Genomic DNA, 15,190 nt, shown 5'->3' with positions numbered 1-15,190 from the left:
ATAGATGAAAAAATACTATTTCTTTGTTGGTTTAGTTTTCATTTTGTAAACTATGAGTAAAGCTGAGCATTTTTCGTGTATTTATTACCCATCTGTAACTCCAAGAACCCACCTGTTAAAATAGTTGCCCATATTGCCCATTTACTATTATTTTTTCTATAATTTTTAGGTATTCCTTCTATATGAATAATAGAAATTAACCCATGGTCTGTCACATCTGCTAAAGCATTACAATTTAAAAACAAATATTTGTGGTATTAATTATATATTCATATCCACATATCATACATATGGATATTCTATATGTAGCCTAAAAAATAAAAATGAAGAGTGACTTAATTGTTACAGTAAATAATATTTTATTATACTTAATAAATTAACTGATATTAAGTAACGAATCACTTTTTTTGTGTGTGGTACTAGGGATGAAACCCAGGGGAATTCCACCTCTGAGCTACACCCCCAGACCTATTATTTATTCTTTATTTTGAAACAGGGTCTCAGTTCCAGAGGGCCTCACTAAGTAGCTGAGGTTGGCTACAAACCATGATCCTCCTGTCTCAGCCTCCCAAATGCTGGGATTACAAGTGTGTGCCACCACGCCTGGCTCACAAATCACTTATTTGCTATATTTATTCGTTAATAAAAGTGATTCATAGATATAATTAGTTCTATTCAGCCTTTATATTATGATACAAAAAACTACTGTACTAAAGATCAAGCCATATGTGTCTTGCTTGAAGGACTACATTTGGAATTTAATGTACTACTTATAATTATTTTATTGTGGGTATTTAGGAACATTGAGACACTTGGCTAAATAATTCTAGAAAGAAAAAAAAAACTAGTGCCAACCAATAAGAGTTGATAGTAGCCAAAAGAGGCAAGATGATCACACATTCTTTTAAACCCTGGTGGGTGATTAATGGTAATGCTAGAAAATAATCATTATTGTCAGATTCCACAAAACCCCCACTTTTCCAGTGAATAGTGCTCCAATTACAGTGGCAGTTTCTGATCAATAGGAATTGTATCATAAGATTTATTGTATGTCCCATGATGAATACTGTCCCATTAATATTTTCAGACTCAATATAAAGTTAGCAGATTCTTAAAATTATCTTTAGTGTTTCCTTGTTAACATTAAACACTGAGTCTTAAATATAAGCCAGTAAATTCAAGATAATTGTATTTGTCCTCCATATCTAATTATGCTTGCCATGTCTTTAATTCCTCTTCCTTTACATATGCATTTCTTCTATCTATAATATATTTAGTTTAATCCATTCAGTATGTATAAGATTTTCTTCATCTACTGTTTCCAGTTATCTTTATATATCTAATATATACTATAATAATAATCTTTTGCTGCAATACATTTTCAGGAAATAAATACAAATACAGAAAAATTTACAGACCAAGAAATATTAAAAGTAAAGATCAAGAATATCCATGCTTCTATGCTCTTAGTGCTTTAGGTTGCTCTAATAATGCTGAACTGAAGCTATTAATGAAGTTGATGAATCTGGCTTAAAATTAACCAAATGGCTTTCAGAGGTCATCTGCTTACAGAGGTGCAGATAGCGGGGATTCTGCTGTCCTTAAACTTCTCTTGCTCCACACATGTTTTGATTTGTGAGAATAACATGACTTGGAAGATTGTGCTGATCCAGGACTCCGAGAGTGGGGAGATGTCCTCTGCAGGAGGTTCCGGGAAATGGCTCTCTGCAGATTCTTCGTGGGAGCCCCCGCAGCCATGGTAACCACCCAGGGATGGTCCAGGGCCTGGCCAGCTGACATTCGATGACTGGCCTCCAACATCAGTAGTTTGTCTATAAAGTCCTTTGCCAAGTGGGAAATACTTGGCCAAGGCTGAGAAGAAAAGTAAATGAATAAAATATATAACATACATACACACACACACACACACACACACACACACACACACACACACATAGATTAGTTTTTTTTAAATTTTTTTTGGTACCGGAAATAAAACCCAAGGGCATTCTACCCTCATGTTACACCTCTAGCCTTTTCATTTATTTTAAAACAGGTTTTGCTAAGTTGTGGAGTCTTGCTAACTTTCTGCAGCTGGCCTTGAATCTGTAATCCTCCTGTCTTGGCCTTCCAAGAACTGGAATTACAGGCATACACCACTACACCCAGTTCAAAGATTCATATTTTTAAATAGGTCAATACCTATCAAATCCAATACAGTTTTTTTTTTTTCATGTAGGAAACGGAATGCTGCATCACTGTCATCTGTAGTGGACCTAAAAATCCACTTTTAAGACAGCCCCCCTCAGAAAAAAATCTCTTTAACAACAACAACAACAACAACAACAACAACAACAACAACAGATCAAGCACAAAGAGAAACTCTCTTCCAAACTCTCTGACCAATAAATCAGAAACCTGTCTAGCGTATTACTGATCACCACACAAGTTCTCACGTCACAATGACAGGCACTGAATGAGGCAAAGCTGCTGACCTTGATGAGCTACATCAATACCAGGTGAGTGTTCACCTGGTGATCAGCTCATAGCGTCCCCGTGACTCAGAATGAACAAGACTAAAAAGCAGGAATAGATTAAGAAATCAACTTCTTTCTCCCTTTGAAAGGTTACTCTAGACCCAGGACAACTCCATCTCCACAGCCTGGAGAGAAAGGAGAACAGGGACCCTCCTGCGATGAATTCCCTCAAACATACAGGGCCCTCTCTCCCCAATCCACTGATGACAGGTGAGATTCAGTGTGTAGCAGAGAGAAGACAGAGTGCAATATACAAGAGTATCTGCTGGAAACTTCACAGGCTGTTTCTGTCGATCTTTGTAGCATTTTCACATACTGGCAGTACAACAGGAGCAATTCTTAGTGGATTTGTGAGGATGCAACAAAGAGGCCATTCCTTTATATTTAAAGTTGCTTTCTGCACCACCTACCAACCTCAGGGCTGGGCTGTAGCTAACATGTTGCTAACATGCTAGTTTGATTCCCAGCATGGCAAAACAACGACATTCCAACACATAGCACATACCTAGAAAAAAATTATAGTTTTATACCTGTTGTCCTCTACAAAAGAAAAGAAAAACATTGAGACAACTGTCCATATTTGCTATATCTAAATCATAACTGAAGTGTGTTTTTTAAAAATTATATGTAAAGATAAGGGGATCTTTACAATTGTTGTTGGCCTTGTGTAAGAAAAAAATCAGACTCCATACCTAAGCACCACACACTCAGATCTCTTAGCATCGTATTAACACAGAATTTGAATAATGAGGAACCAGTAAAGGGACGACTCTTCTTTTATTTCTTCTTAAGCTTATTTAGACAAATGAGATATGAGAAATATTTTCCCAAAAAATTGGAGTCAAGGAATAAATGAACATATTTCTCAAATACCAAAACATGGGGAAAATAAAACGCACACCCTGCAAGTCTAGACAAAGCACATCTGGGACTGACACGATGGCATGCCCTCTGATTCTGGCTAGACATCTATTTGGCCCTGGATCCAGACACATTTATCTAGGCTCAAGACTATTTAAATGAAAGTTAAATTAGATGTCTCCAATGGAACATTTTGAGACAGCAGCTGAATCTTTTTGGAAAGAATATAAAATACGTGCAATGAGGTTTATGGAGAGCTCATTAAAATGATCCTAAATTAATGTACATTTAAAATGAAGTTTTAGAAAATAAGGTAACTGGTGTTCTGGAATGAAACTTCTTCAGCCAAAACTTATTATTCAAACACAAGTCGTAAATTACAGAATTCCTGAGCCATAGAGAATCATCAGAGAGTATCTATGATTCAACTTCACGTTGCGTATTAAGAAAGTGCAGGTACAGGAAGAAAACGAGCTTCTATTTTATTTTTATCTCCTTAATTCAAAATTCATTTTGTCTACATTTAATAAAGTAAAAATAAATTAATAGGCATGCATGTACTTATTCTACAAATGAATAAAAATGGTATACATGATCATTTTTTTCCTTTTTTTTTTTTTGTCTAATAGCTTTCTGTGACCAAAATCAACTAGGAGACCACACTTTGAATCAAATTTCTACTCCAGCCCAGCTGTCACTCAATGACATCATTCAATGCCTTCACCAGCTCTCACATCCACGCTATGGTCAATGAAGCTTTTCACACAGTTTCTCCTCCCAGGTTGGGCCATCTCCATTGTCTCAGAAACTCTCTGAATTAAATCTGGCAAAAGAGCTTTCTAATAGAATTTTTGCTTATTACTTTTTCCACTGAGTAAAGAAATCAAGCTACCTACTCCAAAGACGGCCTCCAATGGACCATCACAACCAGTAGTCCCACTCTGTGTGGTTCCCTCCCACATCGAATGAGAAAAAAGTGATGCTGTACCACTTCCATGTCCAGCCTGAAAGATAACAGCCAACAGCCAAGTTCCACTTTGATATTTTCAGAATATTGGCGCACGTGTGTGTGTGTGTGTGTGTGTGTGTGTGTGTGTGTGTGTGTGTTCCTAGGGATTGAATCCAGAGGCATTCTACCTCTCAGCTATAGCCCCAGCCTAATTTTATTTCTTATATGGAAACAGGGTCTCACTAGGTTGATGAGAGTTCTCATTGCTGCTGAGGCTGTCCTCGAACCTGCCATCCTCTGTCTTGGCCTCCCAAGAACTGGAATGACAGGCATACACTGCCACACTCACTAGACCATTACATTTTAGAAACCCTAAACTCCCATGGAAGATGGCTGGCTACCTTGTTGGAAAAATAGCTTGCAGAAAAGGACACCTTGGAATACAAAGAGAAAATAAGAAGGAAAAGACTCATGGTCCCAGTGACCTAGTTGAACCCAGCTTTCCGTCCAACCCCACCACAATGTCAGACCCCACATGACTGCAGTCCCACCCACAGCGTTACGGCGAGCCCCCTCACCCCACAGAGTCAGGAGTCAGATGAAACGGTTGCTGTTTTATGCCATTAGGTGTGGGGTATCTATCATTGTATAACAAACCATTGTAAGGATTGATAACCAAAACAGAAATACCTGTTCTTTGTAAACAAAGCAAAAGCAGGAACATAAAAATGTTTAAACTATAAAGAAGAAAATCTAAATAGTTTGTAATCCCTAAACCAAGAGACAAGCTTCGCTCACATTTAATACTACTTCCTCCTGGTCTTTTTCCTAGGCCTGCATTGTTCTACCATGGATGTGACCATACTGTATAATAGTTTATTTCCTGTTTATTCTCCACTTGGTAGCATATTGTGGACATTTTCTAATGCCCATACAATGTGTGTGTGTGTGTGCGTGTGTGTGTGTGTGTGTGTGTGTAGTGCTGGGGACTGAACCCAAGAGCATTCTACCTCTGAGCTACACCCCCAACCCGATTTTTTTATTTTATCATTTATTTTGAAACAGGGCCTCAAAAAGTTGCAGAGGGCCTCACTAAGTAGCTGAAGCTTGCCGTGAACCCCTATCCTCCTGTTTTAGCCTCTCAAGTGCTGGGATTACAAGCATATGCCACCAGGCCTGGCTTGCCCTTAGCTTTGTGTGTGTGTGTGTGTGTGTGTGTGTGTGTGTGTGTGTGTGTGTGTTACTAGGGGTGGAACCCAGGGGCTTTTCTACCTCCGGGCTATACTCCTAGACCTATTTTTTTATATTTTATTTGGAAACAGGGTCTCACTGGGATTACAAGCGTGCGCCACCACGCCCAGCTGCCCTTACAATTTTTACGCATGGGTAATCAGGGACTATTATGCTCTACCATATAGATGTCTCAGAATTGATTCAAACATTCTCTCAGAATGTAAACATAGATCAGAGAGCAGCCTTATGCTACAACCTTTGCTGCGTCTGGGATTACTTCTTTAAATTTTTAAAAATGGAATTACCAGTCAAAATACATAAATTTTTATAGTCATAGATGCATACTTTCAAGCAACTTTTCGGAAAACAGTTAACCCTCTAACAGCAGTGAATGAGAAAGTTAGCTAATCACTTAGTGCCTTCAGCTGCTATTAAAAATGAGTCCGGGTTATTGATTTTATCAATTTGAAAGACAAAATTTTTTTCACTTTTTTTTGCAGATTTCTCAGGTTTTCGTGTATCAGGGATTAAACTCAAGGGCATTCTACCTCTAAGCTACACCCCCAGATCTTCTTTATTATTTATTTTTTGTTTTGAAACAGGGTTTCCCTAGGTTGCTGAAGCTGGTTTTGAACCTACAATCTTCTTGTCTCAGCCTCAGCAGTGCTGGGATTACAGGCATGCCGACACCATGCCCAGTTTAATATTTGTTTTAGAAACATTGTCTCACTTGGTTGCTCAAAGTCTTGCTACTTTCTGAGGCTGTCCATGGAACCTGCAATTCTGTCTCAACCTCCTAAGTACTGGGATTATAGATGTGCACCACCACACTTGACCCATTCTTAATCATCAGTGGTATTGCATGGTTTGAATTCTTTCCCTTCTTTCTTACTTTCTTATGTAAGTTTAGGTCTCATCTATTAACTTACATGAGTATTTGAAAACATATGTACGTATATTAAAGTTTTGCCAGAGTATAAAAATATTATTTATCAATTTGTTATTAAATGTACTTAAAATATTGCAGTACACACAGGTGTTACATTTTAAGTAGGCATAATCAAGATATCAATATTGTTCATGAACAATTAAAAGCAAAATAAATTTGTTCACTTGCCCTATATAAAATGAATTTCCTATTTTGCCTGGCTTCCCTCATACAAGCCTTGGCAACCTTCTTTTCCTACCTGGAACAACAAAAAGTTCACATATTTGTGAATACTGGGAGTTTCAAGTTTCAGTGGATAAATATTTTACACAAGCTGGGTGGTTAAACATTTCACAGAGAAAACACAAGCCCTTTTTGAATCACAAAAGGAGCTTGGATCAAACTTGAAACAGAAAATTTGTCACCAAACATCCAAGCACCATGCTGAGTTCCTTAATGCACAGTGGTCCAGGGGGCCATCTCAGGCTCCCGGTGTTAGCTGGAAGAAAAGCAGCTTCACGCTAACTCACCTGTTGAGGAGATTATGAGTATCAAATGCTAACCAGTGGCTCAGAAATCAAGACCCTTCTACCTTAAGACCAATGGCTCTCAGGGGAAGTTTTACTCAATAATGGTCATCCAACAGTGACATTTTTAAGCATTGCTACTGGGGAAGGTATGTAACTGCTATCTAGTGGGTGGAGGCTGGGGATGCTGCTAAGCGCCTACCATGCACAACAAGAACACCCTCTCCCATACAGAATCATCCAGCCCTGTCAACAGTGCCCAGACTGAGAAATTCGAATCTAGACCAACACTAAAGGCATAAAGTAATGATTGCTTACCTCCCCTGTGTAATTGTATTTGCCTTTCAGAATCTTCCTGTAAAGCCTTGTATGGCTCTCATCATCAAAAGGCAGAGATCCGCTAAGTAAGACATAGGTGATAACACCCAGAGCCCACATGTCCACGGCGCTGGTGTAAGATTTCCTTAGCAAAATCTCGGGGGCTATGTATTCCGGGGTCCCACAGAGGGTCCTCATCATCCAGTCTCCACTCTTGTTTCCAGAGTGTGCCAACCCAAAATCTGTGATTAAGATTTTTGACTCTGTACCTGGATGATAGTATAAGAGATTTTCGGGTTTTAGGTCTCTATGAGTTATTCGCAAAGTGTGCAAATACCTAATCCCATCAGCAACCATGCAGAGGATTCTGACAGCATCACGCTCTGTGAAGGACCCCTGAGCAATGAGTCGATCGAAAAGCTCCCCTCCGGTGGCCAGCTCCATCACCAGGTAAACTCGGTCCCGAGCCTCAAAGACCTCAATGAGCCGGACAATGTAGCGATGGCGAACCCGCCTCAGCACGCTGAGCTCTGCCTCGCACTCTTTTCGACCTTCTTGCACTCTGATCTCCATCACTTTGATCGCGAAAGGTTTCTTGGTGGTCTTCTGCTCCACCCGGACGACCTTGCTGAAACTGCCTGTCCCAATGACAGCCTTGATGTCATATCTGTTGGGGAGAAAAACTAAAGCCGTTATCCTCTGAAATGATGAATCTCAAAATTATTGAAGCCATGCTTTATTTTATTTTTTCTATCCTTATCTCACCCCCACCAGATTCTCTGGCTTACCATTGCCTGTGTTTGTTTTTGAAAATTATTCGGAATCCCTTGTTAATTTAAAGCAAATGACATAAAAGTAATTAATTGGTAGAAAGATAGTCTTAACAATAGCTACTATTTATTATGCATTATTCTGTGCCAGAAATACATCTTTTTAAATTTTATCCTAGAAAAAGCCCTAATAGGTGACATAATATCATCCCCCTTATTTAGATAAGAAAATTAATAATAAATAGAATAAGTGATTCCCAAGGCTATACGAATTGTAGTTGGAGTCACTGGGATTCAAAATCAACTCCTTCAAAATGTGTTTCACTAAATTTTCCTTAATTTGGGGACCTCTCTCTACTCTTTTCATTCTTTCCTCTACTATTTATTTTTGTTATTCTTCAATAGTAACAACCAACCAAATGTAGAGGATAAAAAAGAAACTTATTCCTGTTTATAACTTCTGAAAGAAGGAAGATACCATCTTAGAGTGCTAATATTATATTCCCCTGGACTACCTGACTGTAGACTCAGTCCCCGGCATACCTCATTCACCGTAGTTCTCAATACAGAAAAAGCAAACAGCAAGCATGGCTGTGCTAACAGCTGGTTTCAGAAGGCTGGTGGGAGCAGTGTTAGGACCATCCTAAAGCCACAGCTTTCCATAACCTTTCCCTGGCCCACACTCCCACATCTGTAATTTCTGCACAATAAGGAGAATTCAAGCTTGCGATGCGTGTCAATAATAGGCAGACTATCTCACAAAAGGCCACAAAGTCAACTCAGATTTGAAAGGTTAAGGACCTTAAATTTTATTTTTCTGTGTTAACTTCTGCTTAATTTTAGGAAACACCTCAAACTTAGGCCTCTACTTTTACTGAAGAAATGTTGAGAAAGTGCTAGACTTAAAATCTTTATTTATAGCTGGAAACAATGTTATGGGATGATTTAACTCCACTCCTCCCTGTACAGATGAGAAAAGTCTAAAGGGTAGGATAGTTGGTTTGTTGTTTAAATTACAGAGTCGGGATTAAAACCCAAATTCCCTTCCTCACACCATAATTTAGTATTCCTCACACACTACGAAAATCTCTCCCAAGAAAGGATGCCAGGGAGTACCCAGGGGAAACGTAATTTCTTAAATCATATACTCAGAACCAAAGTTTAAAATGCAAATATCAATATGTAGCCTTCTTTTCGCTAAACTTATTCTTGTAGTTTTTATTTTTCCCTATTTGTGTGTCCCTTATATTTCTGTGCCTACTGAATAAAAAATGACATTTGGCTGTACCCGCTTACAGAAAATGGCTTTGTTCTACGCAGTGCATTTAATTTTCTGGCCAATTACCTTATCAAAACAGATAGCAATTTAGTAATCTTAAATAGATTCTTTCCCCCTCTTCCCTGTCCAACTCTGCTTTTTTTATTCCCGTGCACTCCAAGTGTGATTTTGAAGATAATCACAGGCATTTCAAATCCTCCTGCTTTTCAGCCCAGCCAAGTTTTACATTGCCTCTGAAGTGGATGAAAGCACTTTGCAAATACTAATTTATCGCTATGCCCTCGAAAATGCAAGCAAACTCGTTTGCTCTCAGAATTAATCATCGGCTATCAAACAAACTACCATTTTTGAGGAGCTGCATTCTTTTGCTCAGAGAAAAGGAGCTTTGTTCCATATTGTTAAGGGGGTTTTCATATCCAAAATATTTGAAAAAATGCTAGTAATCTGGCAGTGGAGGGAACAGTAGGCTTCAAGTCAAGATTTATAGCAGTGAAAATAAATGGTCTCACATTGACTGAGGCCATGCTGCACACCAAATGCCTGTGACTGCAGCCTCGCTCTGGGGTCCCTTGCAGGCTGTGTGTGTTGCCCATCAATGACTATGACCGTGTGCAGTCCACAGCACACAGGGGATGCCATAAGTGGACAATGAAGGATGCATTCCATAAATATATGTTTTCCTGAATGGTGTGTGTGTGTGTGTGTGTGTGTGTGTGTGTGTGTGTGTGTGTGTGTGTTGATACTGGGGATTAAACCCAGGGACACTCTACTGCTGAGCCACATCCCCAGCCCTATTTTATTTTTTATTTTGAAACAGAGCCCACCAAGTTGCTGAGGGCTTTGCTATATTGCTGGATTCAATCCTCCTGTTTCAGCTTCCTAAGTACTAGTATTATAGGTTTGTGCCACTATGCCCAGTTCATCTATTTTTAAAACATTAAGTGGGGATGGGATCAGGTAGGGAGAGAGCATTAACAAGGCCTTTCCATTTTCTCCACCTACACTCCTCCATCTCCACCTTCCACAGTGGAGTCTCTAACTCCATTTGATAGATAATGTCATTTCACATCATGCCAGAGATTGTGTGAGTTGGAAATATTTAACGTCGGCTGCTACAACAGGGAATTTTTGCACATGGATTTAAAAAAATGAAACATGAGACTTAGGGATGTAGCTCAGTGGGACAGCTTGTGTCTAGCATGAATAGGGCACTACATTTGGTCCCAATATTGAAAAAAGAAAAGAAACAAGTAAATATAATATTGTATTATCACCACATACAAGCAATTATAAGAAACTCCCTAGAGAAAAGTGAATATAATCAGATTTTAACACTATATAATCAGATTTGAACGCTATCGTTTTGATTCTGCAACAGTTATAAATGGAATCACAGTGGGAAAAAAAGGCAACTATGTTCCCAATTCTGCCACTAACTTGGACAAGTCACTTAATGTTCTGGGGCTCAGCTCTTCATCAGTTAAGATAAGGTTTGAGTTAGCCTCTGAAGGCCTTAACACGTTGAGCCCCTTTACACTCTAAGAATTAGAATTATCCAAGAAGTTAGGTGGGAGGTAGAGGGGTGGATAAGGCAGATACCTTGTAGAGTCATCTCCCTGACTTCAGATGAACAGAGCTGTCATTTACTCAGTTCAGTCTTGACAAGACCCCAGAAGCACTCAGACTCAATTCAGTCACATCAGCCAGCTTTGCTCATCTTTCAGCTTAGCAGATACTGGACCAACCTTCCAGTTATCATTGTACTTAAAGTTTTTTAGGACCGGGTGAAGTGGAGTGCTACTCAGGAGGCCGAGACAGCAAGATCACAACTTCAAAGCCAGTGTCAGCAACTTAGCAATAATGTCTCAAAATAAAGAATAAAAAGGGCTGGGAATGTAACCCAGTGATAAAACATTCCTGGGTTAAGTACCAACTGCACGCACACATAAAAATTCTCTAGGAAGCCAGAAAATGGAGATACTCTGTATGGAGCTCTATGATGAAGGAACCCACAATTCTAGGACTAAAAGTGCATGAGAAAGACCAGCAAAGAAGTCTATGTTCTAAGCTATCATAATAGAGACCACAACTACTGCAGTTGGGAGTGAACTCAAGTCCTCAACTCTATTCAAACAACAAGAAACAAAAGATTCCGGAGCTAGAAGGAACAGATGCAAAAGTACAGGAGGAGGTGGTGAGGGGAGAATGCCCCCCCCCCACCTTTTGCTAATGGATTCTTACAGAACCTGGACTCCTGCCCTCCAGAGAGAGCGGGAGGTAGTGACTATGACCCTGTTTTCTCTGATAACTACAATTCAAAGGGATGGTTCCCAGGTCCTTGAAAAAAGACAGTTCTGGGCTGCAAATTTATGATCCAAAGGTCAGAAAAAAAAATTTAAGGTGGCCCAAAGCCTATATTTAAGAAGAACCTTGTCTGGAGTTTAGCACACTTTAGGGAGCCAGTCTTAATCCTGTCCCTGTTCGAACAACATTTTACCTGGCCAGGACCCGGGAGTCGAACTTGGCTCGGAAGTAAGCCACTTGCATTCTCTGAGCTGCCTGTGTTGCTGCCTCAGGCCTGGGCTCAGAGGATTCTGCTCTTCCCTGGCTTTGACTCGCCCTCATGAACCTGGGCAGAAGGGGCTCAGGGACCACCTTCCTGCTGGCTCCGCACCCCATCCTGAGATGCTGCTCTCTGAAATCGCATGTGCTCCTGGAGAAGCCTCCCTGGATCCCCAGGCCTCACTTATACTCAAAGCAGCTGGAAATGGGGCAGGACCTGCAAAGAAACCCCCTGCAGAGTCCTTTAAAGAGATAACCCCCTACCCCCACCCAGTGTCCCCTATGATCAACACTGATCTCTTATCTATGTAGAATTTAACATAGTGAAAGCAAAGTGCCCTAGAAGACACTCTGGGCTTCACCATTCTCATCTCCAATGTGAGAATGCAAACCTGTAAAAGGATGTGATTTGGGGAAGATTATCTTTCTCTAAAGGACTTTTGTGTCTTCATGGCTAAGCTCGTATCCAGATAACATGAACATCAATTATAGTTATGTATATGTTAAATTTAAGACCCTATAATATTTATTCATATTTATTTATTTTTATTTTTATTTTTTGGTGGTACTAGGGGTGGAACCCAGGGGCTTTTCTACCTCTGGGCTATACTCCCAGACCTATTTTATTCTTTATTTGTCAACAAGTTCTCACTAAGTTGCCGAGAGCCTCACTAAGTAGCTGAGGCTGGCTTCAAACCTGCGTGATCCTCCTGTCTCGGCCTCCCAAGCTCTGGGATTACAAGCATGTGCCATCACACCCAGCTGAGCCTATAATATTTAAAACATTACCTATTACAATATTCTGTAGCATCAATTAAATAGTGGATGCTGATCTGGGTCTACAACTCCACTAACCCACTTACAACTGGGAGAGACATGACTGACTTATCTCTAGGTCATTCATCTGAGATAGAAAAACAATAGTTGTCTAGAACAGATAAATATCTTATATAAGGATGAAATATGTTTTTAAATTATATGCATATATTATGAACATATTTGAGCACATTCTACGATGAATATATATATGCATATATATGTGGAAATACATTTGTATATATGTAATATGTACAATATGTTTATATATTTATCACTTTAATAAGTATTTTATATATTGATTAGACACTGATAAAATATATTCATATTTTATTATATACTATATATGATAAATATGTTCATAAAGTTTCTCATATAGAACATATATGATAAATAATATATATAATATATATACATACTGGGACGTGAAATTTAGTTGAGACTAAGCAAATCAGCATACTTAGCAAAGTTTGTAGAATCTAAGATGGAGGCCAAGGCCCCCAATTTCCAGTCCAGTACTCTTTCAATTGCATCATTTCCTTTTTAATTGTATTTAGTTTGTAGTTTGGTTTCATAGAAAATGTCTATTATGGATAAATTAGTCATAGTTCCCAGAAGAGCTCTACTTTGAAAGAAAATTCACAATATGGCTGGGGTACAGCTTGAAAAAAAATGAGCCCATCCCACAAAGGAAATTTAACACTAAATAAAGAACTTTTCTTAGTTAAAAACAAACAAACACACTTTGATTTCCCCCATCAGTAGTTGGAGAAACAAAGAAAGGCGGTTTTAATAAGGTGGAAAGCAGGCCAGGTGTGGTGGTGCATGCCTGTAATCCCAGTACTAGGGAGCTGAGATGGGAGGATCACAGGTTTGAGGCCAGGCTCAGCAATTTAGGGAGTGCCTCAGTAACTTAGTGAGAACTTGTTTCCAAATAAAAAAATAAAATAGGACAGTAAGTAGAGCTCAGAGATAGAATGTCCCTGGGCTCAATCCCCAGCACTCCTCCCAAAAAATGTGAACAACTGGTGCTTTTAGATGTTAAGCTTTTGAACTAATTCACAGAATAGGCTACATACTCAGAATAGCGTAGAGAAGAGAAGGGGGGAAAAAGAGTCCAATGTCACAGTGTTGCTCAAAGAACTCTATCTGTTCTTCAGAGAGCAGGTGAGGCTGTTTTGATAAGTGTCATCCAACAAACGGGAAGCATCCACTACACATTTTAACTGAAGGCAGCAGAGGCTTCCAGAGCAGCCGTTCCCTCTGTGAGTCTGGTTTCCCCCAGCAGCACGCTGCTGCTTCCCCAGAAGCTACAAATTTTCCCACCACAGAGCCAGGAAAGCTTTGTCACATTCTCCCTCTAAGCCTGAACCATGTTTCTTAAAAATTGCCTAATACGGTCACTGATTTTAAACCCTTTAAAAATGAAAACATTAATAGAACCACTGATTAGTTCTCTTCTGGGAAGCACCAGCTATTAACTGGAAGTGTTATTGATAATATAAATTCTGTGCCTGGAGATAAAATTTAGTTTTCTATGTACTTGGAATTTGTACTTTCAAGGACTTTCACCAAGCTTTTGTTTGTGTGTTTGTTAGGCCTAGGAGCTGAGGATCTACCACAAGACCTCCTACCTGCATTCAAAATAGCCCTCAGCAAGTTTTGAAATATAAAAAGAATCATAAACCCAACTAATCTCAGAAAAATAAATTCATAAAGCTGCATGTAGAATATCATCCTAATACATGGTATCCCCTGCATAGATTTCTTTCTTGTGCATAATTATTTCATTACATGGGAAACCAGCCACTTGAGCATTGTTTGGGGCCACAAGCTATTTGCATTAGTCATTTATGATTATTTATTTATTTATTTATTTATTTAACTTTTGTGGCACTGGGGATTAAACCTAGAGGCATTCTACCTCTGAGCTACACCCCCATCCTTAGTTTATTTGTATTTGGAAACAGGGTCTCACTAGGTTCATGAGAGTCTCACAACTTGATAAGACTGTCCTGGAACCTGCCATTCTCCTGTCTCAGCCTCCCAAGTACTGAGATTATAAGCCTGTGTTGCCACGCCCAGCTTGTAGTTATTTACATTGTATATTTTAACCTAGTTGAAGTAATAAAGTTATTAAAATGAGCTTTAGACTTAAAGTCGCTTTGAAATGAACTTTTATTTTTGCATCAGTGTGTTAGTGTGTATAAGTGGCCTTCTGTAATACGCCTACTAAATAAATGGAGTTGGTGGTCAGCGCTTGATTTTGTGAACTTTATTCCAGGGTGTTTTGTGACGCGTAATTGAATAGACTGAACCTCCAGCTTCTAAACAATCATACATCAACTGCCATTTTAACTACCAAAAGTGAGATTCTTACTAGACAGCGATGGCATTTGTTACAATATGA

At 39.2% G+C, this 15,190-nt stretch overlaps 1 protein-coding gene across 1 annotated transcript; it reads right to left on the bottom strand.

Annotated features, from left to right (window-relative positions):
- Positions 1-1,566: 1,566 nt before the first annotated feature.
- On the bottom strand, positions 1,567-12,081 carry PSKH2 (protein serine kinase H2; the record flags this gene model as incomplete). The annotated part of the gene is made up of 3 exons (XM_080694922.1): positions 1,567-1,872; positions 7,354-8,020; positions 11,900-12,081. The coding sequence occupies 3 exons, from the start codon at positions 12,079-12,081 to the stop codon at positions 1,567-1,569; spliced, it is 1,155 nt and encodes a 384-aa protein (XP_080551048.1).
- Positions 12,082-15,190: the final 3,109 nt, after the last annotated feature.

Source organism: Muscardinus avellanarius (genome assembly GCF_963383645.1).
Source record: "Muscardinus avellanarius genome assembly, chromosome: 4".
In the NCBI taxonomy this organism is placed as follows: domain Eukaryota; kingdom Metazoa; phylum Chordata; class Mammalia; order Rodentia; family Gliridae; genus Muscardinus; species Muscardinus avellanarius.
Note: the sequence above shows the minus strand (reverse complement) of the source record. Positions and strands in the feature narration are given on the sequence as shown.